Genomic DNA, 24,965 nt, shown 5'->3' on the forward strand with positions numbered 1-24,965 from the left:
GCGAAAATAGAATTTGAGTTTGTTCTTTTGCGTAGACGAAACGTTTTCGAAAATCAGATTGAAGCGACTGGCGCGTTTCGTCGTTACGAAACTTTAGTTCACCGTATTCGCTATTCGCCAAGTGAACCGCGTGTGATTTATGACTTGCGTAATATGTCTTAATCTATCGCCGACGGTCACATGCGGTCTGTAATCACTTGTGCCGCATGCCGCCGATAAGAGGGCGGGCGCATGTTACAATGACTGCCGGCGAGCGCTTGAAAGCAAATAAACATCAATAAATCATTTGTATCTTCCTATTTTCTGCTTACTCTTTTTCTCTCTCTTTCTCTCTCTCTCACACACACACACACACACACACACGCACACACTGCAACGCGTTTATCTGCTTCACTCATGCGTGCGTTGTCAACTCTGTAAGTACATAAAAGTAAATAAATAAGTGCCCTGTATAAGTGTCCTTTGCGAAGAAGATTTTCGGAAACGTATTTAGAATGTTTAGATGTTCTCCGATTTTTTCCCGTGACATCTCGGATATTTCTTACGGATTTTTCTCACAACTGAAAGAAGCGGATTTATTTTAATAAGGTATATAGTTTGACTTGATCTTAGGCTAAGTTAGTTAAATTTAATTAAAAAATTGCAAGTTTTATGAGAAAGATCTCATTGTCAGTAACGATAAGTAAAACGGTTGTCATCATCGCTGACACGCTATAGGAATCAGGAGTTTCCCAATTTCTCAGAGGTCGCACGAACGAATGGAAAATCGTCAGAGACACCGATACCGATCTGTCCGCAAAACGCGCGACACGCGGTCTGCTTCGTGCTCAGATCTGCTCAGATCCCAGACGGAGTGCAACGAACGTGAACGTCGCGTCGCAGTCGGCGTGAAAATAAGCGGAATTAAAGAAAACAAGACGTACGCGGAGGAGCACATGACTGCCCGGATTGATAGCGGTAAACTCGTGACCACGATAAACTACTGAGAACAATTTCATCGGCCACAACTGGCCACATACGTGTTCAGTCTCTTCGCCGGCATGTCCGAGAACAGGAATTACGAGACGTTCGTCATCATCATCAGCAGCAGCAGCAGCATCAGCAACAGCGCGGCAGACGTATCGTCGCCGCTGCCACCCAAGTGAGTAGATCAGGCTCAAACGCCGCGTTTTTTCGTCGCCGCTCGCCGCCGTTATCAGCGTCGCTCGTCGTTATATCGTTGTCGTTGTCGTCTCGTCGCGTTGTCCGAATATCGTCATCTATCTGAAAACGGAAACGACGCGACGCGCGCGTATGCATCGACACTCGCCGCGTAATTTCCAATGTGCCTTTGATTCGGATAAGATAAGAGCGCTACGCCTGTCGATAAGTGCTGTTAAATGTGCCGTACAATCCGCCTGTATAATCCCACGTTTGCAGCTCGTGACTCGTGACCTGTCTTCGTACATTCTGGCTTCTGGCTAACGATATATTCCGAATATATTTTCTATATACGAAATTCGTGATATATGGATTATTTTCTAACAATTCCTAATTTAACACAGCCTTTCTTCGTTTTTCTTCGAACCAATCGTTTTTTATCTTACGATAGACTAGCTTATTTCATGAAACTTTACAGAGTCGTTTATAGACTCTCTACTAGTTACGCTATATCTGTACCGCGAATTTGCTCTTAAAGGATATGATCGTAAACGTACGTGTAATATAATAATAGCGCGCTTGTCACAAAATATTAAATACTCAGAACAATGATGAGCAAAATCTGCTTTGTAAAGCACAGAATTTAAAAGACAGATTAGAAAAGACGTTTAGATCGCTCGGTTCTTCGTGGTAGGATAAGAAAAAATTACTCGATTTTTTAAACGCTAATTTTTAAACGTATCACACAGATACATTCACGACGATTACACTGTTCGACTAAATCCGCGTGACCGAGTGCGTTTGCAGGCCGAGGTTATCTGCCAGATTTCATTTACCGTAGCCGCGCGACTCGTTATGCTCGAATTTGCGATAATGACCGTCGGCTGCAACGATATTGGCTGATAAGAGAACGTGGTTCGCTCTCCAGAGAAAATAAAAGTGTTCTTCTCAAATAATTTTCACGCTCGGTGGGTTCCTCGATGGCTTAATTTGAATAACATTAAATACAATTACAAATACAATTATATTTCATTACATTAAATTATATTAATTGTAAGTACAATATATTATATGCACGCATATATAGAAAAAAAACCCTGAAAATGCGTAGAAGAATAAAAGATTTGATTTAATTATACAGGCCATCTTGATTTTTTACTTCTTATTCCATTTTCTTTATTGGTTAATTAAATTTCAAGATGATAGCGCGGCCTTCTTCTATCGCGCGGAATATCGAGAGCGACACGTCAAAGCTGAGTATCGAGTAAACATTAAATCATCTTCGCGATTCCGACGAGAGATCGTCCGTCGTTGTAATTATCTCCCATTCGACCTTATCGCACACTTATAAACGCGCTTACGTTAAATCGTTACTCCGCGCTCGAGTTCGCACATTTTTACACAGAGAGATCGTCATCAAATAAATTTCTATATGTGCGACTCAATTTTCTTTATCGAAACGACTTTTACTCGCTGAAACTATCAAACTATTTCTGTACGCGATCTCCACTGCTTCTAATGCAGTTTTTTCATTCACCGTGATCGAATAGATCTTTCGTAAGATCGCCCACCGGCACGACGGTGCGCGATGGATTTCGTAAGAAATCCGCGATGGACACGTAAATGCGACGCACGCAAACTAACGCATCTCATAGATTTTTTATTTAGCCGTCATTTAGTCACGTATCTTTTCTCTTCTCTCTTTTTCTCTCTTTTCTTTATCTCTTTGTTTATTTATCTCAAAGAATTTTTCAAGTGCCGGAGGTATCGCGCGAGTATCACGTCAGCATCACGTATTTTCTTTTTCGCCCTTGTGTGCTCCCTTACCACGCGACGATTACCTCGCCGCGTTAAACGCTTATTTCTATAAATCCACGAAACTGGATTTATCACGATTTACGTAAACGCAAAGAAAACGTTTCACGAATAACAATCGTGACAATTTCATGTCGAGCAATACGACAAGCAAGATACGGCACTATTTTTCTCAGATAAAGAGATGTGACCGTGCGTCCCGTGGCCGAGGCTCTTATCGATGTCTATAATAGATTACGTCCACGTAAATAACTAAGCTCTTTTGAAACGTGACAAAATTGACGAGCACGAGTGGGTGCGGTGGCGAAAAAAGTTCGACAGTTGCCACAGCAAACTCATATCGGAATAAACTATTTTACGTTATCGGCAGGTAAGCCATTATGCGCCACGTCACGTGTTAATCGTATCAGAAGCGTCGTTGTTAGCGAGAAATGTTTACACCGAGCTTTTACGATATTTCAATTTCTTGCATTTTACAAATTTTCCTCTATACATCATTCATTTTATTTTACTTACCTACACTGTTAAATATTAAAGGATAAAATTTAAATCAACATCATCCTGAGTTACTAAATAACATTTTGTTATTTTTAACTACCATGTGTGTCGAAATTAATTATTTTAACTCCATTGTTAAATTAACGACATATTTTGAGTAGGAGCAGAGATGACCTACGGGAATGCAAAAAATGACTCAAATTGAGTATAATTTAACGATATTAACAGTGTAATCACGTTTAATTTTTTTACATATAATCCGTATATCACTGTCCCTTCCGTCAAGACATCCTTATCGTCAACAATAAAGAGAGAAAAAATTTTTTCTCGCGGCGATAAATTACGAAGAAAAATTCAACGAATTGCATCGCGATTCTGCCTTCGCTCTTAACTAATCGGCTGGCCCAAGCTGATCATTTTCCCTTTTTTTTCTATTAAATGTGTCACGACCTCAATCTTTTTTCGTTAAACGAAATTTGTTTGTTTCTCGAATCCTATCTCCGTCCGCATGCGCCTTGTCACGCTCTCGCAAGCCCCCCCGGTTGGTCTCTCTCTCTCTCTCTCTCTCTCTCTTTCTCTTCCACAAGTCCACAAGCGGCGACCGCCTCGCATATAAAGCTTTCGGGACTCGTTGCCGTCAGTACATTCGCTTCGCGCGAGCCGCAACGTAGACAGTGGGCTTTCGCGCGAGCCGCTCTCGACTCCGCTCTCGACGCACGCGGCATTCACCGGGAGTCGCGAATCGGGGTGGAGAAGAGATACAGAGAGGGCGGCCAAGTCTCTATCGGGAACGACACGGGTGCAAGAGCGGGAAAGACGGCGGGGACCAGGCAGATGCATCGCACGCGGAGGAGGACCCTCGTGGGCTTTTACGAGATCGGACGCACGATCGGCCTCCTGGCCAGTCTCTGAGATTAAAGCTCTCGGGGATCTCCTCGACATTTTCGAAAAAGAAAAAAAGAACCGCAGCTCCGTGGCTCGCGGACAACCACCGACCGAGCAGGGTGGAGAGTCCCGAAGGGGGGGGCGATGAGCCGTGTAACCACGTGGTGATACAACACTGTGATCAGCGGACTGTGATATATATATATAATATATACACACCTGTACCACATTATACATTATACTCCTACCGTACACACTTGATCGGGAAAGAGATCACCCAATGACAACGTGCGCCATGGCAGAGTGAGTGGTGAAACATATAACACAAACGACATCCGGCATCCCCGGTAGTCTGTTAGAATCCCTTTTCAGCGTCTCATCTCGCGCTCATCTCGAAATCTCAGAATTCTGAACGCAACGTGTAGTCATATGACCGCGCGGCTAAAAGCAGCCGTTTATTTCGACACTGACGACGTGCAGATCGTATACGTTTCCAGACGCACCACGTGGCGTTCTGGGAGTTTTCAGGACGAGAATTAGACGCGGTTTTTTTTTTTTTTTTTTTTTAGACATTGCATGCATCGTTATACTTATTACATCTTGTTACGTTTCCTGTTGTGTCACAATCGTTAGATTAGAAGTTACAGGTAGTTATCAGTACGGTTTCTTCGCTTTAATTTCAAGTGGCGTGCGAAAGTTAAGTATGACACATTTTTACATTACTCAGCAAGTTCCTCGCGTGTAGATTCACGAAATTCATTATTAAACGCGGTTCTGAGCAGAGATGAGAAAACGAGGGCAAAGTCGACGGTTGTCGCAAATGTATATACGCGCGCTCAACAAGTGATTCTATCTCGAAAGCTCTTGTTTACGATGATCGAATCTCGTGACTTTGCTGCTTTGCTCCGAGATCGTTGCGTGTCTCTACTGTCTCCTCTCGGAAAATTGTAAAACGTGTGATCAGTCAAATATATATTTCGAATGATTAAGTATTTTTCGGAGACTGCGCAATTTTTGATATTTTGGAGCTTGTCGTATAATCAATCGTAAACAAGGCATGATAAAACCAGATAATGTAGCAGATTTGTAGCTTCTACAAAATTCGCTTCGCGCCGATCGAGGTTGTAGAATAAGCTAATGAGAAAAATCAAAAAAACTAGATTATAATGTCATCGACCGGATCTCACAATCAGCTGCGGACTCTTTTACTTTAAGAGGATATCTCTAGACGTGGAGGCGTCTCTTTAATGCAGACGTCTAATTTTAAGCTTTTAATTTATTTAATATGAGGATCGCGTTTTTTTCGCCTTCCGCCAGGCTCGAAGTGGAACGTGGCACGCGCGGACTAGAATCGAATATAAAAAGGATGTGTCATCTCGTCGCCGTCCTATTAGTCACGTCGCGCGTCGTCGTGGACGCGTTAGCACCGCGATTTTATCGGTGGACGAGAATGACAAATGCTTCTTGGACCGCACTTGACAAATTCGTCAGTCGTGAAGCGCAGTAGGCCGGAAAGATAATATTGTTGATAGCTGATAACACTAGTGCACATAGACGTGTCTGATGCAACTAATCTATTAATATTGCATCGATGAACACCGCGGCGATGCATAACCAGCTGTCATGACGATCTACACGTATTTTTACCACGACCCACGATATTATCTCCGTCGTCAGTCGGACTACGTCATTAACACCAATGTTAATTGACTTTTAATGACACGAATCCGCCCACTCTTTATTAATCCATGGCTGCAATGTACGTTATCGCAAAAGCTGGAGATTGCTATAAAATAAATAAATAAAAGATGCAAACACAACGCTCGAGATATATGTTCATTTATTTAATATCAATTTATTTAACTGTATATCATTGTCCGAAGATTAGTCACGATGATTAAACGCGCATTTATTCATAGCGTATCTCAACTTTGTTGACATCGCTTAAAGAACTTGTCTCATTTTTGCTCCGCTTTCGCGAAAGGCGAGAATCGGGCAATTATATTAAATCGATGCTCAACGTCGGAGACGAGCGAGATGCGATATTTTTACACCCGGGAAGAAGACGGTCGTAAAAGTTCTCGCGTCGAGTTTTTTGCGCAGGATGATCGATCGCGGCCTTGCGAGAAACGGATTTATTAGTCGGCGGCGGATGAATCGAGATAATATCGCGGTAAATGAAGCGGAAAAATGCGGAGTCGCGAACAATGACGGTGACGATGACAACGCTGTCATCAGTTTTCCAGCTTGGCGATGATAATGCGGCTCTCTCTCTCGCGCGCGCGCGCGCGCGCGAAACAACGCTCGTCCTTTCCCTGCGAGCCTCATGAGCGTAAATCAGTATAATGATACGACATTAGGCGATAATACAACGAGATCCGCGTCGCCGTTACACGCAGATGCGTGACTCGGTGTGTATCGTTATTGCTTGGATAAACCACGCTGTATAGTCGATGCGGAGATTTATTTTAAGAAGAAGTCTCGAAAGTGACGTGTGAAGGTCCTATAAAGAAGCAATCGGTGGAAGATCCCGGGGGGCAAGATCAAAGGTTTTCGCCTTGCTAATTTCTCGAACGTCGAACGATCTTCTCTCCGCTTTGTTTTCACACCGTGATTTAAAATTATCTCCGGACGATGACGTAATATCCCGCGCTACGATGCGTGAAGCGACATTGAACTTCGGCGACACGAATCAACGGGCTATAAGACAATGGTCTGCGTGATTTTTAAGCACTGTCTCGCGCGCGCGCGAATCTCGCGACGATCGGAAAACTTGTCGCACTCGCGGAAACCCGCCGCGTGTTATTCGTGTGTGAGAGAGAGATCGCACATATAATATTTAATATATGCATTAGCACATCTTTCTCTCCCTTCAGCCTCCTTCGAACGATCGGTGCCTCGTGAAGCCGATTTGATCATCGCGTCGGCGTCGGTGCGCCGCGCTTAGCAACGCAAACACTCCGTTATATTTCGCAACGCGTCACAATGTTGCTGCTGCTTTCCGAGACAATTTACCGTCGCTGATGTCTCCTCGCTCGTATTTACCTTCGTTCAAGCGCAGCGTGTTGTAATTAGACTATTAATACCAGGGACATGTCCGTTCGTTCGTTCGATCGAATGCAACGCTCGCGTTGCTGAGAGATGCAGTTCGCGTGTCTGCATATGCGTGTGCGCAATGCGCGTTACACTTGAATTTTCCACGCGGATCGGCGTAAACACGAAAATAATCTTTACGAGCGATTCCGTTGTATCGTGCCAGAATTCGCGAGTCCGCTTGGCATGACCACCCCGCGCGATGGATCGTTAGGCTGAGTTAGGTATCTGGAAATCCTTGGACCAGCTGATCGAACGCCACTTATGTTATCACGCTGTTTTCGTCTTTACCCAAAGCCTTGAGGCTCGCGCAATAATCTCCGTAAATGTTTAAATGACATCTCTTGTCGATAACTCAATACTTGATCTCTCAGGATTTTCGGACTGAATTAATATTTGCGCGTATCACTTGACGAGAGTTAAAAGAACGTTTTAAATCTCTCTCTCTCTCTCTCTCTCTCTCTCTCTCTCTCTCTCTCTCTCTCTCTCTCTCTCTCTCTCTCTCTCTCTCTCTCTCTCGAACCTACGCATTTATGAACGTCCGATATCTGCTGCAACAAGATAGAGAAATCGCGTGAAACTGCTTGTTTCCTCGATTACTCCGAAACCGAAAACATCGCCAGGCCGCGGCTCGATTTTCGCGCATCATATGTTTAAAATGTTCTAATACGAGCAATAACGTCACGCGTTGTTTTCCATAATCATCTTCTCTTTGTCCCTTTCCACGTGTTTGATATCTGCTTCTAATTAACCCACTGATACTTCACACGTCCTTCTATTGAGAAACAGCATGAATCTCTTCTGAAATTCTTTCCATAATTATTCTCTTAAATATAAATATAAAGAGACTCAAAGATTGAAAATCAATAAAAATAAAATATGGCTCTAAGGGCCGGTTATTCCAATCTGTTGGTAAACTAATAATTAAATCATAGATATATCTGTCTTTGTTTTTCCTCCAAATTAGACAAAGATAGATATATGATTTAACTATTATTATTAATTACTTTACCAACAGGTTGGAATAACCGGCCCTAAGCCCTTTTATATTATTTTTATTGTCTTTAATATCTTTATTATCTCGCGCTGCAAAATAATCTCGAGAAATGCCACAAACATCTTTAGAAAAATTTATAAAAAATATTATTAAGCAGATGCGAGAGTTTCGCTTTTCGCTCGATGACCGATAAAACGCCAATATTCATTCTGGAATTCGTTGGTCATCGAAATGATCGAAGCGCAGCATGAATCGTTTTCCGGCGTGTATATATACGAGTGAAGAGTGAAGGCTATCTTCGGTTGTCGCTTTGTTTGCGTCCGCGGGATAAGTAACGTTTCAAGATCCCGCGGAAAATTCCGTCGACACGATGGAAAATCTTGCGAAATCCCTCTTGCGTTCTAATTCGGTTATTGCGCGAACGAACGGCGAGGCCCTTGAAGCGTCGTCGCCGCACGGCCTTCGGGCGCAAAGTCAAGGTGCGCGCAAAGAGGAGATACAGCTCCGATTCGACACGCTGAATCGTCCCGAGACCGCTTTGTCTGTCGTGAACGGCGACAACGACGTTCTTTGTTGACAGAAATGTCTGTCTGACGCCTATATGCGTTCTTCCGTAACTCGGTAGACGCTGGAAGATCATAAAACTTGACGATTTTCTAAAGAAGCTCGTTAATTGCGAGACGAACCTTATATTTCCTGATAAAAGAAAACGTAAAACTATATATATCTCGCCTAAAAAATAAATACCGTATAAAATACTTTATTTGGCAAACAAGACATTATTGCATGTTTTTCTCTCTGATTGGAGAACATATATAAAGAATATAACTGCATTGTATCTCATATCTGCGTTTGTAGGCTTATATTATCTTGGCTCAGGTTTGATTTACCGTATAGATTTATCAATACCGAGTTTGAAAAATTCGCTTCGTCAAAAATCTCTTCCGGGAGGCATTCTGCGAGAAACCTTTTTCTTTGTCCATTTTCATTGTTTATAGTTTATATCTAGATAGAACTGCATGTAAAAACAATGATTGCGACTGCTGTTTCGAGGGAATTCCAATGAGACTTGGTGTGAATGGACGCCGCGAACACACGAGAGAATTCATTATAGCGAAGGCCGCAACTCTCCGCGGCGAAAACATTACGCGGTCGTGTACTCGTTACGCGTATGCAAGTTTGGCTTTCGTCCACATACCCAATCGCTGGATTTGAGTTTCAAAAATCCAGGACGCACACGCTGGATCCGATATGCAAACTTCAGCGATCGCGATCGTTTGAAACAGAAATAGCTTTTATTTATGATAATCCGACCCGCGACCGACGTTACGTCGCGCACGCGTGCGCGCAAACGGCGTCGTTAACTTGACAAGTTAATAATAAAGTGTTCGGGAAACCGGGCCGATAAATTAAATATATGTTCGCCTCGAACTCGGTATGGAAATAAGAAGGAAATTATTAATTACGTAAACGCGATAAAGGCGCAAATACAATTTTCGTTAACTAATTCGTCACGCGTGTGCCTGCGTGCAAGTGACAAATTAATCCACTCGTCAGTTTCTGCGAAGTCAATGATAATTGTTAACACAGGTGCGAGTAAAAGTACCAGAGGGAAAACTCCGAAGGTCGATATACGCACGGTTACGCAACACGACGAACGTTGAGCAGTCGGTTCGCCGACTGCTTGATCTCTTCTATCAAATAATTTCTCGCGCTTCCCGATAGAGCCACGCGCGTGGCGTGGACAGAATTATTGCTCGCGCTCAATAAACAAAGCGGAAGTGGCAAAAACTTATCGTTGTTATCGCGAATTTACATAAAGCCTTCGCGGCGATCCGCGTACGCGATTATGACTCGCGTGCCTTACATTTTTTTTACCATTTCTTCATGTACAGTCGAGAATTATCAGCGAAACTCTGTGAGAAACAAGTTTCCTTGTCGAAGATCATCAACATGTACACGCGATCGGTCCTCTGTGACACGAGTCCCCTTTCATTTAAAGGTCGTGATACGCGGCGATTATGTCATCCCGGCGTGCAGCCACGCAAACTGCGAAACCTGACCATCTCGCTCTTCCTCTCCGTCCTTTCAACTGTAACGAGTAACGCTATTGTGCACCACGCGCATGCAGAATGTTTCAAATACCACGTATAGACGTACGACATATTCCGCGTACACGTTTTATCTTTCGTATTCCTTCGGCATGCGGTAAAAATTTTTCTTTTTCGTTAGAAATTAGTCGGGTATATCGGCAACTCGAGTATCTTATATACCAATATTTTTTCTATTTTATCTGACCTATCTATCTATTTTATTCGCATAATTTTTCTAGTATATTATATACATTGTGTTAATTAATATTATTATTAATTCTACACTGTTAAATATTAAAGGATGAAATTTAAAACCAATACCTTGAGTTAAATAACATTTTGTTATTTTTAACTACCATGTGTCGAATTTTATTATTTTAAAACCAAACAGTATTATTTTAACTTCATTGATTTAGTTAAATTAATGACATATCGAGTAGGAACACTGGCGACGTATATAGGAATGGTTAAAAATTACTCAAATTGAGTATAATTTGGCACTACGAATTTAATAGTGTATTAGTGATAATTAATTATTTTTTTTTATTAAGCGTTCAAGGTAGACGGTATACCGTAAATATTTTTACATTTACGTTACAAAAATATAAACGTTTGTGCCAATGTTTGTGTGTTTTTATAATTCTCAGTTAAACCGACTCGAAATTATTAAAACGATCATTATGCTTCGGAGATACCGATGGTGTGACAACGTTCCTAAACTGAATGCGAATCAACATTTAGGTCGAATTTAATTTTAGTACCGTGAAATCCGAGCCAAATTTGCAACCGGCGACGGCACGCGACGAGCTTTTTACGCGCGGGTGTTCGAGGCTCGTTATTTCGACCGCTCATTATCGGCCAATGAAACGATCTCTCTTTATCTGCTGATTAGCGTGGAAACTTTTCTCGCGCATTATACTTGACAGCATTTGACATCTGCCGCGTTATCCGCGGCTCGAACGAAAATAATTATTATCTTCCCGCCAAACCGATAAATAGTAACAAGTCAGTGTTTACAGTTTATATCGCTCGCTCGCGCGATACTCGTCCATCAAGAAAGAAAAATTCACCGCGAACTTGCCTACTTTCAAAACGATTTCGACGAATGACAAACGCTGAAAAATCTTGCGTACTGTCCGCTCGAGCCTCGACAGTCGACTCCTCGAGCCGATCTCCATCGGTTCGACACGTGTGAGTAGCTCGCGCGTAGACACATATGGATTCGCACCGCGCGTCAACCGTGTCCCTAACAATTACGGTAGTAGAACGTCATCGCGTCTTATCGTCACTCGATATATAGCTCCGCTGTTATTTTAACGAAAGAAAAAACAACAAACAACGCTTGCACTTGCATAATCGAACCGTTCTTTTAATCGCCACATGATTTGCATAAATGTAACCTTGCGGGCTTCAAGATTGTTCCTCACCTCGTTATAAATAACCGAGTGCGGGCGATAATGGATATCGCGAATGCAAAAGTCTGGCTCGTAACTCCGTCGTTAACTTTCCGCGCGCGCGTATGTATGCGATATTCAATCGTTTAGATAATGTACAATAGCAGCTTGCAGCTATCCCGTCGTCATTATAACAATCGTTTATCTTATAGGAAAAATAACGGCGTGCAAGATCCGGAGAAGACCTCGCTGGTGGACTCGGCGCTGCTCCCGAAAATCCAGCCGTCCGCGCTGCTCAATGACGAGAGAGCGAATCTGGCGGCGAACGGCTCCGCCGCGAACGGCGATCCTGAGGACGCCCGGACGCCCAGGGGTAGCGCCGTCAGACAAGTCGTGGCCGCCCTGGTCGCCCAGCTCGGTACCATCAACACGGGCATGGCGTTCGGCTTCTCCGCTATCGCCCTGCCACAACTCCAGGAACCAGACAGCATCATTCCCATCAAGGAAGGATCGACGGAGGAATCGTGGATCGGTAGGTCGTCGAGGAGCTCTTCCAAAATATCTTTCTTTCTTTTAGATTTATTCCCCGATAGAAATATTTTGCTGAAAGTATTATGAAATCGATGAAAAGTGAATTGAAAGTTATTGAAAAATTACTGAGAATATATTCCAAAATGAATCATAATTTTCTTTATGAAATGTAATATTGGAAATATAAGGAAAGTTAATTCTAGAACACACAGCTTCCAGAGCATAATTTTATTACAGCCTATTAAAATATTACAGATTAATATTTTTGCACTTTCTCTCTCTCTCTCTCTCTCTCTCTCTCTGAGATGTAGGAATATACCTGACTAGGTTTTAATACTAAAAAGAGTTTTATTTTGTCAAGTTATGAAGTTAAAACTTCGAAAATAGAAAATTGCAAGTAAAATTTAATTTGGGTCTGGGAGACCTATGCTGTGTATTCTAGGGTTAAAATAACAAATTTTTGTTTTTAATATAATTATCAAATTTACAGAATTTAACTGAAAACTGACTTTTTACTAAAATATTGATGGAATAATAGTGAAATGGGGTCAACTGAGAAAGAATTTCAAATACATTTCAATAAAATATCTCCATCAGGATTCTTACGCATAAAAAAATACATAAATTCTCATTCTCTTTCCCCTCGCAGCTAGCATGTCCTCCATCGGTACGCCGATCGGCTGCCTGGTTTCCGGCTACACGATGGACATGTTCGGCAGGAAGCGGTCGCTCATCGTCACGGAGGTGCCGGCGCTCCTCGGATGGCTGCTGATCACATTCGCGACCGACATACGCATGATATACGCAGGTCGTTTCTTCGTTGGTCTGGGCTCGGGCATGGTGGGCGCGCCAGCCCGCGTCTACACGAGCGAGGTGACGCAACCGCATCTACGGGGGATGCTGACCGCCGTCTCGAGCGTCGGTGTCAGCACCGGGGTACTGATAGAATACGCCCTGGGAAGCCTGCTCGCGTGGAACGTCTGCGCCGCCATCAGCGGTATCCTGCCGCTCACCGCCCTGCTGCTGATGTTCTTCTTTCCGGAGACCCCGTCCTACCTTATATCGCGCAACCAACCGGACCAGGCGAAACAGGCGCTGCGGAAGTTCCGCGGCAGTACTTACAACGTGAACCGGGAAATGGAAACCTTGGTGGAGTTCTCCAACAAGAACAACATCAAGCGACTTACCGGATTCCGGGAGATCGTGTGCGCTCTGCTGAAACCCAACGCGCTCAAGCCGTTCACTCTGCTATTTCTGTACTTCTTGATATACCAATGGTCGGGCACCAACGTCATAACTTTCTACGCCGTAGAGATCTTCAAGGACTCGGGAGCGAGTATGAACAAGTACTTGGCGGCGGTGATATTGGGAATAGTCAGGCTCACCTCCACGATCGTCGCATGTGTCCTGTGCCGAAGATGCGGCAGGAGACCGCTCACGATGGTGTCCTCCGTCGGGTGCGGGCTCTCCATGTTGGGATTAGGCGGATACATGTGGTTGAAAAATTATTGGGTCGCGAACAACCTCCCGCTCGTCGCCACGTGGATCCCGGCCGTGTGCATATTCTCGTACACCATCGCTTGCACTCTCGGCTTCCTGGTGATCCCGTGGGTGATGATAGGCGAGGTCTACCCCGTGCAAGTACGCGGTATTATCGGCGGCCTGACCACCATGTGCGCGCACACCTTTGTCTTCATGGTCGTTAAAACTTATCCCTTCCTGGCCAGCGCGCTCACCCGACACGGCACGTTCATCCTCTACGGCTGTATATCCATGTTCGGCACGATATACTTCTACATATGCCTTCCGGAAACTAAAGATAGAACGTTGCAAGAAATCGAGGATTATTTCTCCGGTAGAGCCAACAATCTGACGACCGGCAGAATAAGTAACAAGCCAAAGGTTCTAGAAATTAAAAAGGGCCAGATATTACCGTGAAAAAGAGGACCATTTTTAATCATATAACTTTTGCAATGTCGCTTACTTTAAAAGAATCTACTTCAATTAGGAGAGAGAGAGAGAGAGAGAGAGAGAGGAAGGTATTTTGCTTAATCGTTAGCGACTAAGAACGTTATCTACTTTTACAATAAAATGGGCAAGTACTCTAACTTTGACGTTTGCTTTGTGACAAATATACCTATATATCGTAGAAAATAAGATGAAACATTTTTAGACAAACGATAAGACAAAAATATGTGTACACTTTATAATACTAAAATTAACGAAACAAGTTTTTACTATTAAAGAGAAAATGTTATTGTAATATTATATTACTGTTATTTATAAAATGTTGTATTATTTTTCAGCATACATGTATTTGTTCACAAAGCATGAAAACGATTAACCACGTGCAATTAGCAGACACGAGATATTATTTGAACAAGGTAACAAAGAATACGGAAAATTTTAATTATAATCCTCCTGATTATGTACTCGCGAGGATGTAAAATACGAAAGACCAATTATCTCTTAATGACTTAAACGAGGTACGCGCGAATAAAAAGGTGGTGCTATTTATTATATATATATATAAATCATAGAGAGTATTAAACCGTACTGTAATGCGCGCTACGTGTAACGATAGCGTTAATGGAAGCCTAAGACAAATACGAAATTGTAAAGAGCGTCCTATATATAGGAACTATTTTATAAATTCATAGAGATATTTTGCGTGCGTCGACAGCTCATATTTTACAGAACCAGATAAAAAATTTTCAAGCATGTATTTATTACAAAGCGCAGTAGATCAAGTGCCATCTGTTATTATCATGTGCAATATAAAATCATAACAATGAATGAAGGTAAAATTTCATCTCTCTGTATACTAAACAAATGCCTTATAATGATCGTTATATATATATGAGAGTTTTGACGAATGAATGAACGACTATATGAGTGACTTATTTTTTTTATAAGAAAATACATCTATCGCTCATTTAATTATGTTTCTCTCGATTATCCCTCATTTCAGGTTCCAATCTTTTCAATTTCAGAATATAAAAAGGACATAATTACTATATTCCAATAAAATTTTATTACCACGACTCATACATAAATTATAGAGTCAAACGAGGTTTGTTACGTTTAGCATCCTTTCTTGCTTTTCTCTCGTTCACAAATCGCTTAATCATCTCAGGCGGCAGAATCTCGCCTCTGAACATTCTCGGTAGTCGCTCCTCGTTCAAGATATTTAGTTTCTCGTTGACGTACTCCTTAGGGTCGAACGCTTGAGCTTCCTTGACTTTGGCAATTAGCTCAGCCTGAAACAATCTCTCCCTTTTATGGGCCCTCTTGAGCCTTATCTTCGCCCATACAAATTTCATCTTCTTACGCAGCTTCTTTCGTTTGTGTTTCTTCATTTTCTTATGCCTGATCCTTAACATGTTTTCCGCCCGTTTATCAACGATTCTTTCGCTCGTAGGTAGATCCACAGATTTTTCTGGTACGGGAGAATCGTACCGAATGGGCAATCGCTTCGCAGGCTCTCGCAACGGAGGAATCTCAATAGCAGGTGTTTCAATAACATTTCTTATTAAACTTCCAGTCGCAGGCATCCTAATGTCTATGTTAAGTGTTCCCGGGATAAACTTAATGCCGCGTATCGTCCCCGTACTACATTGCACGCCGCAATCGTCAGACGTTAAACGGGAACCTATATTCGCATCGCGGTTTGATCGCCGCGTCGAATATCTCGCGGTGGCAGCGGTACCTGAATTATACAAGAGGCGAAAAATTAAATCATTTATAAAATATCTCTTATATGCCAACACATTTATAATACAACGTAATAATTTATATGTAACAATTGCCTAAGCGATGGATATATTTCTGTTCATTTTTATAAAGCAGATAGCAGTGTTAGGTTAGGTTACGATTAACCGTTTCACGTTTAATTACACAAATCTCAGTTGTCGGGGGTACGTACTTATTCTGCCCACCGCGATCTTGCGAAATGCAGCGCACAATGTATTCATGGTCATTGCAGCGATAGATTTATCGCCCCGATAGTAATATATTTGCGGTTACACAGCACACGCGTCATTCGTTCGCATTCTCCATTTTTTGTTTCCGAACTTTAGCATCAGATGGCGACGTCGCACGTCGTCGCTTCGCACGTGCTCATTTCTCTATAATATCACTATAATGAAATAAAATTATATAAAAATGTAAAATATAAATAACGAATACTTTTATCTGGTTTGGTAATTTTCAGATTAATTGGGGGGAAAAAAAAAACTTGAATCTCAAGGAAGATAAGACGAAGATTTTACAGAAGCGACGTAACAAGCACGGTAAAGAGAATAATTTTAAGACATTAAAAATATAGAGTATCAGGGGGTAGTTTAATAAATTAAGACCTATTTATATATAAGTTTTCGTTTACATTTCTTAGACTTAGTTGGAACAATAATTATGGAACAGAAATAAATTTGTCGCGCATATCGACGTAAAAGGCGAGGATGTTCAGTCCATTCGCGTTTTGATAGTCCTCTTCGTGACCTTATCCTTCTCTCTGAAACCAAAGCGCATACACATTTAATTAACGCGACTTGCGTAACAATAATACAAGTATCGATTAGCGTCGTCGCGCCGCGCCGCGCCGCGCCACGTCGACGACAAGATACTTACATAACGCGAACAACCGCACCCCATCCAGATATCGCGTCCCGATCGAACGCATTGACCAAAGCTTGACCGACGGTCTCGAACAGCTCCTCAGGTCCCAGATTCGGCTCGTAAAGCGACTCGCACATGCCGTAAAGCTGCTCCGTACACGTTCCACCTACCACAAAGTCCTCGGCCATGTTCCTGGAGCCTATCAGGTCCATGTTGCAGACGAAAGGTTCAAACGTGACCGGATCCAGTCCGGCGACTATAGGCTCGACGAAGTACGGCCCGAATCTCCTCTCGTACAGGAGATTCGAGATCACGGCGGTGAACGTTTTCGGGTGAATCTTCCGGTTCTCCTTGAGCTCGTACAGGTTCAGGCGGAAGCGCAGTCTCTCCACGACGGTCTGGGTGTCGGTGGCGAGGCCGGGCAGGCTAACGTACAGGTGCGGCCCCATCTCGTAGATCTTCTGGAAATCGCACGTTATCGTCTGCGCCTGTATACCGAATCTGCGATCGGCCGCTATGGCCACGCAATTCTTCCCCTTCATCGCTATCACGGCGCCGCCGTTGTACGCGAGGATGCTCTACGGAGGAAGGAGAAAACGGAAAACGTGGTCAGATGTATCGTACGCGAGGATCGCGAGGATCATATCCCGCGACGACCGTACGCTGTACGCTGCGTCATCGAGACGATTGACAGCAAAGTAACCTCCAATCGCGGATTAACCTTCCGCGTCGCGGATAAGAGAAATCCCGTCGCGGGACAATGCGACGGGAGCGCGAAAAATACCTTTTAACGGATAAACGCTCACCATTTTCTCATACGAATATCTGACAGCTTATGGTAGAAAATGTCAACCGCAGACGCAGTTGGACGGGACGGGGACGCGTCGAGTCGAAATGCGAGTCACGACTCACGACCACGAACCACGAGCTGTAGGCAATATAGAAGCGTGGACGCGTGGACGTGGACGTAATTGCGAGTTGCGAGTTGCGAGTAGTAAACGAGAGACTGGGGGGAGGGGAGAAGTAACGTAACGAGTAAAGTCCATTTCAATGTAGATTAACTTTATCTCGGTTTAAATTATTTTTTTTTTAATATCTTATTTCTAGCTCTAAAAAGAATTAGAAAAAATAAAAAGTAAGTTAAACTAAAACTATAAAGTGTTGATCTAAATTGATAGAAAAAAGTTCGAAAAGCTCCGAAATTACTGGATCTACGCGCGTATCGCACTGTCAATGGCACGACGCGACGCGTCGCGTGGGTCGCGCGCGAGGCAAACATGACAACATGAGTATGAGCATGAGCCCGTGGGAGCGGCAGACGACAGCCGTCGCGTGACGCCTGGCCTGACCTGACGGCGCGGAGGCGACGGGGGCAAGGGGCTACGGAAAATGCGCTCGCTCGCGCGTGCTTCTTGTACTCGCCGCGCGAGTGCCATGCATCGTCCCGCCGCGGCAGCGAGTGACTCGACTCGCGTCCCCGCCCCAAAAATAAACGGCCCGGTACGTCTCGTCACCCCGTCGTCGTCGTCGTCGTCGTCTCATCGTCGAGGGAACCCTGTGCGCGCGAGTCCCCGAGTCTTCCCGCGCCCGGAGATCTTTGGTTAGGACGAACCGCGGCACGCGGTCCATCTGGGTTCTGGCCTGGCCGAGCCAGTCAGCTGTGTGCCGTGGCCGTGCGGTGTCCTGTCTCTCTCTCTCTCTCTCTCTCTCTCTCCCCCCCCCTCCTCAATGACGGGCACCCGCGTGTAGTCCCACGCGCGACCTGACCTGACCGCGGAGCGAGTCCGCGCCACGTTCCGACGAGCGTGTCCCCGGGCCCGAGGAAGAAACCGTTGTCTCTTTGTTCGAATCGATATTTCGCAACGCGAAAGTCGCGAAACGAGTACACGCTCGTACGCCCCAGCGGGCAGCGGCGGTGACGGTGGCCACTTAGATTCGAGGTTTTGATTTCCAAACGGCTGGACGTTTACGCGTTCGGACTGTTCGGAGTGTAAAAAGATTCTTCGCGGGGGACTGCGGGGAGCGTCACCTTGCCGCGCGCGCAAAAGTTACGGGGAAACGACGAACGAGACGACCGACGCGGGACTGCGGGACAGGGGAGATTTGGAACGGCCGTGAGAGATGCGTACGTGTGCGCGGCGTACGCGTGGTGTATTTCACTTTTACGTTATTTTTAAACCGACGATGTACGAAACACGCGAACAAAGCCGTGTAAACTCGCCGAAGGACCCGACGCTCTCGGGATGTGTTCCCGCGGTTGGCGTTTGCTTTTATCTTTCATCGGAACGTCGCGTCGGGAGATTCGTTGCTCCTTGCCTCTCTAAAGTCTCTAACCGCGCTCGAACGAACGCGCCCCTGTATATAAATAATAAATAATGGCATAGATGATAGATGTATCTCGTATGTAAAAAAGCCACGCGAGTGACTTTGCTGTTTTGCAGGTTTATAGCGTACGTTTGACCCGTCGTCGTTGCGATCGAGTTACCGGTAGTTTGTGGAAGGAAGGATGTCGCTAAAACCCAAGAGAGTGGATTTTAATCAAACGTGGCACGTCCTACGAGAGACCATCAAGGGGGTGATAACGCTGGCGAATATCCCGCGTGCTATATGGAACGACAGATTTAGGTACGACATTTAAGAATTATCTTACTTCTCGTCTCTATGTGGGGAAAGCGTGCGTCAAGTGTGCCATGTATTACGATTGCAGCGACGTTTATTCCCTGTGCGTTGCGTATCCCGAGCCGCTGGCGGACCGTTTGTACGACGAGACAAAGAGGTTTTTGGTCAACCACGTAGACCACTTGCTGGTGCGGGTCAATTCGTGGGACGACAAGTGGGATTTGCTCCCGGCGTATTATCGTGCCTGGACGGAGTACTCGCAGGGCATTTACTATTTGCACAGCTTGTACTTGTACCTCAATCAACAACACATCAAGAAGCAAAAGCTCTCCGAGGCAGAACTCATCTATGGCACGAGTTTGCACAACAGGGAGGAAGAGTGCCAGGAGCAGATGGAGATTGGCGAACTCGGTTTGGACATTTGGAAGAAAAAGATGATAATACCGCTCAAGGAAAAACTCGTCTCTCTTCTGCTCGCGTGTATCGACGCCGATAGAGATTCGAACGTGCTTGCGCCGACCGACGTTATTTGTGGTGTTGTAGAAAGTTTTGTTCGAGTAGAAGAGCACAAGATGAAGGGAAAATTAAACGTAATCGGTTACATTACGTGTTTTTGTTTTATAGGAAAAGAGATTTCTCTCTCTCTCTCTCTCTCTCTCTCTCTTTCTCTCTGAGAATTATATACTCAATCGAATCTTATTTTACAGTTGTATCAAGAAATTTTTGAAGAGCCTTTTCTAGAGGCTAGTGGAGAATTTTACACAGCGGAAGCGTCGTCGTTGCTGCAACAGTCGGACGTTACGCGTTACATAGAGAAAGTTACGTGGAGACTCGCTCAAGAGGAGGCACGCGCTTACAAGTTCCTTCACAAGAGTTCCGTAGCAAAAGTGCGCTTTCGTTTTTCGTGCGTGTTTTAGAAATAACTCCAAGACTCGACTCGGGGTCGTGTAACGGCAATGTTTCGTTGCAGGTAAGAGCGTGTTGCGAGGATAAGATGGTAGCTGCGCATGTGGATTTGCTTCATTCGGAGGCGGAGATGATGATAAAAAATGAGAGCCGACGAGATTTGGCTCTTCTTTATCCATTATTGAGGTCGTTACCGGGAGGTTTGGATCCGCTTGTGCAACATCTCACTCGTCACGTTACGCTGCAAGGGTTGCAGGCGATCGGACCTTTGCAAGGAGAAAATGTGAATATAACGGAATGCGTGAAAAATTTATGAATGTAAGAATTTATCAGATTCGTTCGATCTTATGGAAAAGCGTGACGTTCTAATTTCAGGTATACGTGCAATTCGTGGAAAATATGTTAAACGTACATTCTAAATATTCTGAAATGATCAAGGAAGTGTTCGGTTCGGATCAAACTTTTGTGGGTGCTCTCGACAAAGCTTGCTCCGCCATCGTAAATTACAGACCCGCTCCGAAGCAGCCTGTCCGAGCGCCGGAATTGGTAAACTGTTCGGAAGCGATGATATTTTTAACTTGGGCTACGATTTCCATCGATAAGTTACGATACGATATGTATTTTTCACTTAGCTGGCGAAATATTGCGACACTCTGCTGAAAAAGTCCCCCAGAGCTGCCTCCGAAAGCGAAATCGAGGACAAGTTGAGGCGCTCCATAACCGTGTTCAAGTACGTGGACGACAAGGACGTGTTCCAAAAATTCTATTCGCGTATGTTGGCGAAGCGATTGATACATCAGCAGTCGCAATCGATGGACGCCGAGGAAATGATGATCGACGATCTGAAACGGGCGTGCGGTTACGAGTTCACGAACAAGCTTCATCGTATGTTCACGGACATGTCCGTCTCGGCGGATCTCAACGCCAAGTTCACGGCGACCTTGCGGGAGGGCGACGGTGAGAATCAATTGGGTACCGGTTTCGCGGTTAAAGTGTTGCAAGCTGGCGCCTGGCCGCTCGGTCTACCACCGTCGCCCGGCCCGTTCCACGTTCCGCAGCAACTGGAGAAGTCCATCCAGGCTTTCGAGGCGTTCTATCACGTGCAATTTAGTGGTCGAAAGCTTACGTGGCTGCACCATCTGAGTCAGGGCGAACTCAAGTTCAATTACTTGAAGAAACCGTATTTGGTCACCGTACAAACGTATCAAATGGCGTTGCTGTTGCTCTTCGAGCATTGCGACGCGATACCGTGCAAGGAAGCGGCCGCTTCGTTACGTTTGTCGCACGACCAGTTAGCGAAGCACGCCGCCAGCCTCGTGGATTGTAAGATTCTCAACAAGTCCAACGACGGCGAAGTGGAGGAGGATACCGTCCTCACGCTCAATTTTAGTTACTCCAACAAGAGAACCAAGTTTCGCGTAACGGGCGTGTTGCAGCGAGACGCGCCGCAGGATGCGGAGGCCACGCACCGTAGCGTGGACGAAGACAGAAAGATGTTCTTACAAGCAGCTATAGTTCGCATCATGAAGAGTCGCAAACTATTGAGACATAATCAGCTCATACAGGAGGTGAATTGGCAATTTCGAGAGTTCGATACAAGTCGCGCAATAGCGGTGTTTAAAATGTAATTCTATTGTTTCAGGTGCTGAGTCAATCGAAGGTTACTTTCGCACCTTCCATCGGAATGATCAAGAAGTGCATTGAAACTCTGATAGATAAACAGTATATCGAGCGTACGGCGAATAGCGCGGACGAGTACTCGTACATTGCGTAACCTTTTAACGTCCGTCACTAATTTATTTCACTCGAGACGCGTCCCAAACGGCATTGCGCTGAGTTCTGATCGGCGAGACTAATCGACTGATCATCTTCGAGGATAATTAGTCGTCGTCAAAATAAAGAACACCAGTGAAAAAAGGAAATGAGCTCTCAATGACATTTAAAAGATCGGGAAAAGCATCTTGGACCGCTTATTCGCTCCTAGGATCGATCAATTGATAAATACTTTAATTAATTTACCGACTTGTAACATATGCACACTGAATAAAGTTGACGTTACTATTTTATATTGGACTATCGGAGTAACGCGTCTCGCAAAGAGTAATTTTATACATAATACAAATTTATCATTTTTCCTTTAATAGAATCTACTCGTCTGAGAATAGAGCGATCCATTATATATACACACATCTTTTCTCTTACAAAATGTATACACTCATCTTTAATTCAAGAATATGATCGCGGTATGACTTCTCATCGACGAATCATGGATTATTAATATTTAATAAGGCCAGGCACGGTCATTCTTAAATAATATTACACGCACCTTCGCGTGCAATCGTTAATGCTAAAATCCTAAATTCGTCATAAAAATTTCATTCCTCGGTCGATAAGCAGCAGCCTTCGCGAATTCTCGTGCTTTACGCGCAACGTACAGTTTCTGGTTAAAATTATATTGCAAGTTATCTCATTTACTATAGTAAATCGCGTAACTGCTCAGAAAGCACATGGAACGTTATCCAGGTTACAACTAATACGTTACGCTATATGTATATGTACTTTTAATATTATTAGGAACGTGGAGGCTTTAATTGTAGCAATTCGGGATCGAGCAGCGGATTACCGTCAGCTTCCGTCTCCGTCGGTTTGTTCACGTTGTTCGCGATAAGGGACGATGCGCTGTCCGTGTTGTTATAAGGAGAGAAACCTGCCCATTCCATGCCGAGATATATAGGACTACACGGTGATTCCAATAACAGGTGATCCGAGTGTTGCGACTGGTGTTGCTGCTGCTGCTGCTGCTGCTGCATCTCTTGACAGTCCGACGGTGGTAAGTGCGACGATGTCATATGAGTTGCGATCTTACACTGCTTCTCTTGCTTGCGCCATTTCGCTCTTCGATTTTGGAACCACACCTGTCCGCGAGGAAATTTTATACTGACACAAATTCTTTAACAGATACCCCAAGTACATCTAACTACGTATACCGTTAGGGAAACATGCGGAAATTACTTGCACTCTAGCTTCGGTCAATTGGATACGAACTGCGAGTTCCTCCCGAAAGAACACGTCGGGATAATGGGTCTTCTGAAAAGCACGTTCCAATTCCTCCAGCTGGAAATTGGAAAATGTGGTGCGGTACCTACGCTGCTTCCTCTTGCCGATGACGCAGGACGGTCTCTCTTCGCTCTCAGGACTAGTCGAGAAATCATACGCTACAAGAAAACACAGTTTATTCGTCGTGACGATGCTGTTCCCGGTTCTCCGACAAGATCGTCTCAATACTACTACGGGATATGTCGGAGTCAAACCGTCAAATTCGCGAAGGATCGGTATAGCGTTTGCCAATGTCGCGAAGCGATTCGCTCGTCGTCGGATTTTACGCCGCGATATTCCGCGGACACGTCGGAGTGGCAACCGCTTCATAACTTAAACTGATTACCGCTAATTCTATTTAAGAAAAAGGGTTGACCGCGGATCCACTTAATGCATTTAGCAATAACTTAATTGAGCGACGCTCTACCCCAACTTGGGGTACCGACAACGGAGACGGAGGCGGTTAATTAAATCAGATCCGGGTTGGCACGCGGCGTCGCGTCGCGTCGCGACACTTACTGAATTTCGTAGGGAAGCAGACGGAGGTGGATTGCGCGCCGCCGATCAGACCGGTCAGGGCGGTCGACTGCAGATCGTCACCCTGGTTGACGTCGTCGGGGACACTCGCCGATGACGCTACAATCGCACCGGCTGACACCAGCGGATCGCGCGGCGCGCCGACCAGAAATAGCTGCCTGCCGCTCTCGTTTCCGCTCTCGTCCTCCTCGTTCAGATCCATCCCTACGCGAGAACTCCTGGTCCGCCGAGGGAAGCCGACAGGTCGGGTACGACTGAATTAATCGCACGCGAAACGCAAGTTCCGTCGACGGGAAGTTCGTTCGCATCCGAGTTAACCGCGCGGCGACTCCTCGGCGTTTCCTCGTCCTCCGTTTTTTTTTTCTTTTCCTTACGCTTGTACAACGCGTACAAGCAGAGTAGGGGACAGAGTATACTCAAAGTGAACTCCCTCAAGGGGTGTGGTGAAGCCTAAAAAATGTGTTGCTTGTGCACCACTAATCAATAGCGTACGGCTGTTACGGTACGACCGTGCGATGAAGAAAGTTGTAGATCTCTCGCCGATCTTTATGACGAATCAACTCCGCGGATTTGCAATTACGCTCTGCAATCTTCTAATCACATTATTCACATTTTTGTGACAGCAATCTCTCCCTCGGCTGTTTATCAAACTGTAAGATGTAATATCTTCACGTGTATCGAAAAAATGTTGAGCGCTGCATTTGCATTTCTTTTTTACGATCAAAAACTTAAGGGATTCATTAA

The 24,965-nt window shown here is 44.6% G+C and overlaps 5 protein-coding genes across 14 annotated transcripts; 2 read left to right on the forward strand and 3 right to left on the reverse strand.

The window, feature by feature from the left end:
* Positions 1-809: 809 nt before the first annotated feature.
* On the forward strand, positions 810-15,386 carry LOC143906668 (facilitated trehalose transporter Tret1). 4 transcript variants are annotated; one of them, XM_077422900.1, is made up of 3 exons: positions 810-1,141; positions 12,128-12,447; positions 13,096-15,386. In XM_077422900.1, exons 1-3 carry the CDS (start codon positions 1,041-1,043, stop codon positions 14,382-14,384), a joined length of 1,710 nt encoding a protein of 569 aa, XP_077279026.1. In that variant the 5' UTR covers positions 810-1,040; the 3' UTR covers positions 14,385-15,386. The 4 variants fall into 4 exon arrangements, with proteins under 4 accessions (XP_077279026.1, XP_077279028.1, XP_077279027.1 ...); XM_077422902.1 differs by lacking the exon at positions 810-1,141 and adding an exon at positions 4,087-4,641; XM_077422901.1 differs by lacking the exon at positions 810-1,141 and adding an exon at positions 10,912-11,712.
* Positions 15,387-15,457: 71 nt separating this feature from the next.
* On the reverse strand, positions 15,458-16,529 carry LOC143906674 (uncharacterized). Its single transcript, XM_077422913.1, has 2 exons — positions 16,372-16,529; positions 15,458-16,155 (listed from the first exon to the last, which is right to left on the reverse strand). Exons 1-2 carry the CDS (start codon positions 16,424-16,426, stop codon positions 15,503-15,505), a joined length of 708 nt encoding a protein of 235 aa, XP_077279039.1. The 5' UTR covers positions 16,427-16,529; the 3' UTR covers positions 15,458-15,502.
* A 241-nt stretch (positions 16,530-16,770) lies between these two features.
* Positions 16,771-18,030, reverse strand: Prosbeta3 (proteasome subunit beta type-3). The gene is made up of 3 exons (XM_077422914.1): positions 17,870-18,030; positions 17,076-17,641; positions 16,771-16,959 (listed from the first exon to the last, which is right to left on the reverse strand). Exons 1-3 carry the CDS (start codon positions 17,870-17,872, stop codon positions 16,911-16,913), a joined length of 618 nt encoding a protein of 205 aa, XP_077279040.1. The 5' UTR covers positions 17,873-18,030; the 3' UTR covers positions 16,771-16,910.
* A 390-nt stretch (positions 18,031-18,420) lies between these two features.
* On the forward strand, positions 18,421-22,654 carry Cul2 (cullin 2). Of its 6 annotated transcripts, none has more exons than XM_077422884.1 (8): positions 18,421-18,563; positions 19,505-19,688; positions 19,771-20,272; positions 20,390-20,569; positions 20,653-20,871; positions 20,964-21,134; positions 21,221-22,156; positions 22,231-22,654. In XM_077422884.1, exons 2-8 carry the CDS (start codon positions 19,570-19,572, stop codon positions 22,360-22,362), a joined length of 2,259 nt encoding a protein of 752 aa, XP_077279010.1. In that variant the 5' UTR covers positions 18,421-18,563; positions 19,505-19,569; the 3' UTR covers positions 22,363-22,654. The 6 variants fall into 6 exon arrangements, with proteins under 6 accessions (XP_077279010.1, XP_077279006.1, XP_077279008.1 ...); XM_077422880.1 differs by lacking the exon at positions 18,421-18,563 and adding an exon at positions 18,699-19,420; XM_077422882.1 differs by lacking the exon at positions 18,421-18,563 and adding an exon at positions 18,699-19,388.
* On the reverse strand, positions 22,633-24,876 carry LOC143906673 (uncharacterized). 2 transcript variants are annotated; one of them, XM_077422912.1, is made up of 3 exons: positions 24,204-24,876; positions 23,634-23,803; positions 22,633-23,503 (listed from the first exon to the last, which is right to left on the reverse strand). In XM_077422912.1, exons 1-3 carry the CDS (start codon positions 24,421-24,423, stop codon positions 23,159-23,161), a joined length of 735 nt encoding a protein of 244 aa, XP_077279038.1. In that variant the 5' UTR covers positions 24,424-24,876; the 3' UTR covers positions 22,633-23,158. The 2 variants fall into 2 exon arrangements, with proteins under 2 accessions (XP_077279038.1, XP_077279037.1); XM_077422911.1 differs by having other exon boundaries at positions 23,601-23,803.
* Positions 24,877-24,965: the final 89 nt, after the last annotated feature.

This window comes from Temnothorax americanus, unplaced genomic scaffold (genome assembly GCF_048541705.1).
Source record: "Temnothorax americanus isolate GAGA-0224 unplaced genomic scaffold, ASM4854170v1 Scaffold74, whole genome shotgun sequence".
Taxonomy (NCBI): domain Eukaryota; kingdom Metazoa; phylum Arthropoda; class Insecta; order Hymenoptera; family Formicidae; genus Temnothorax; species Temnothorax americanus.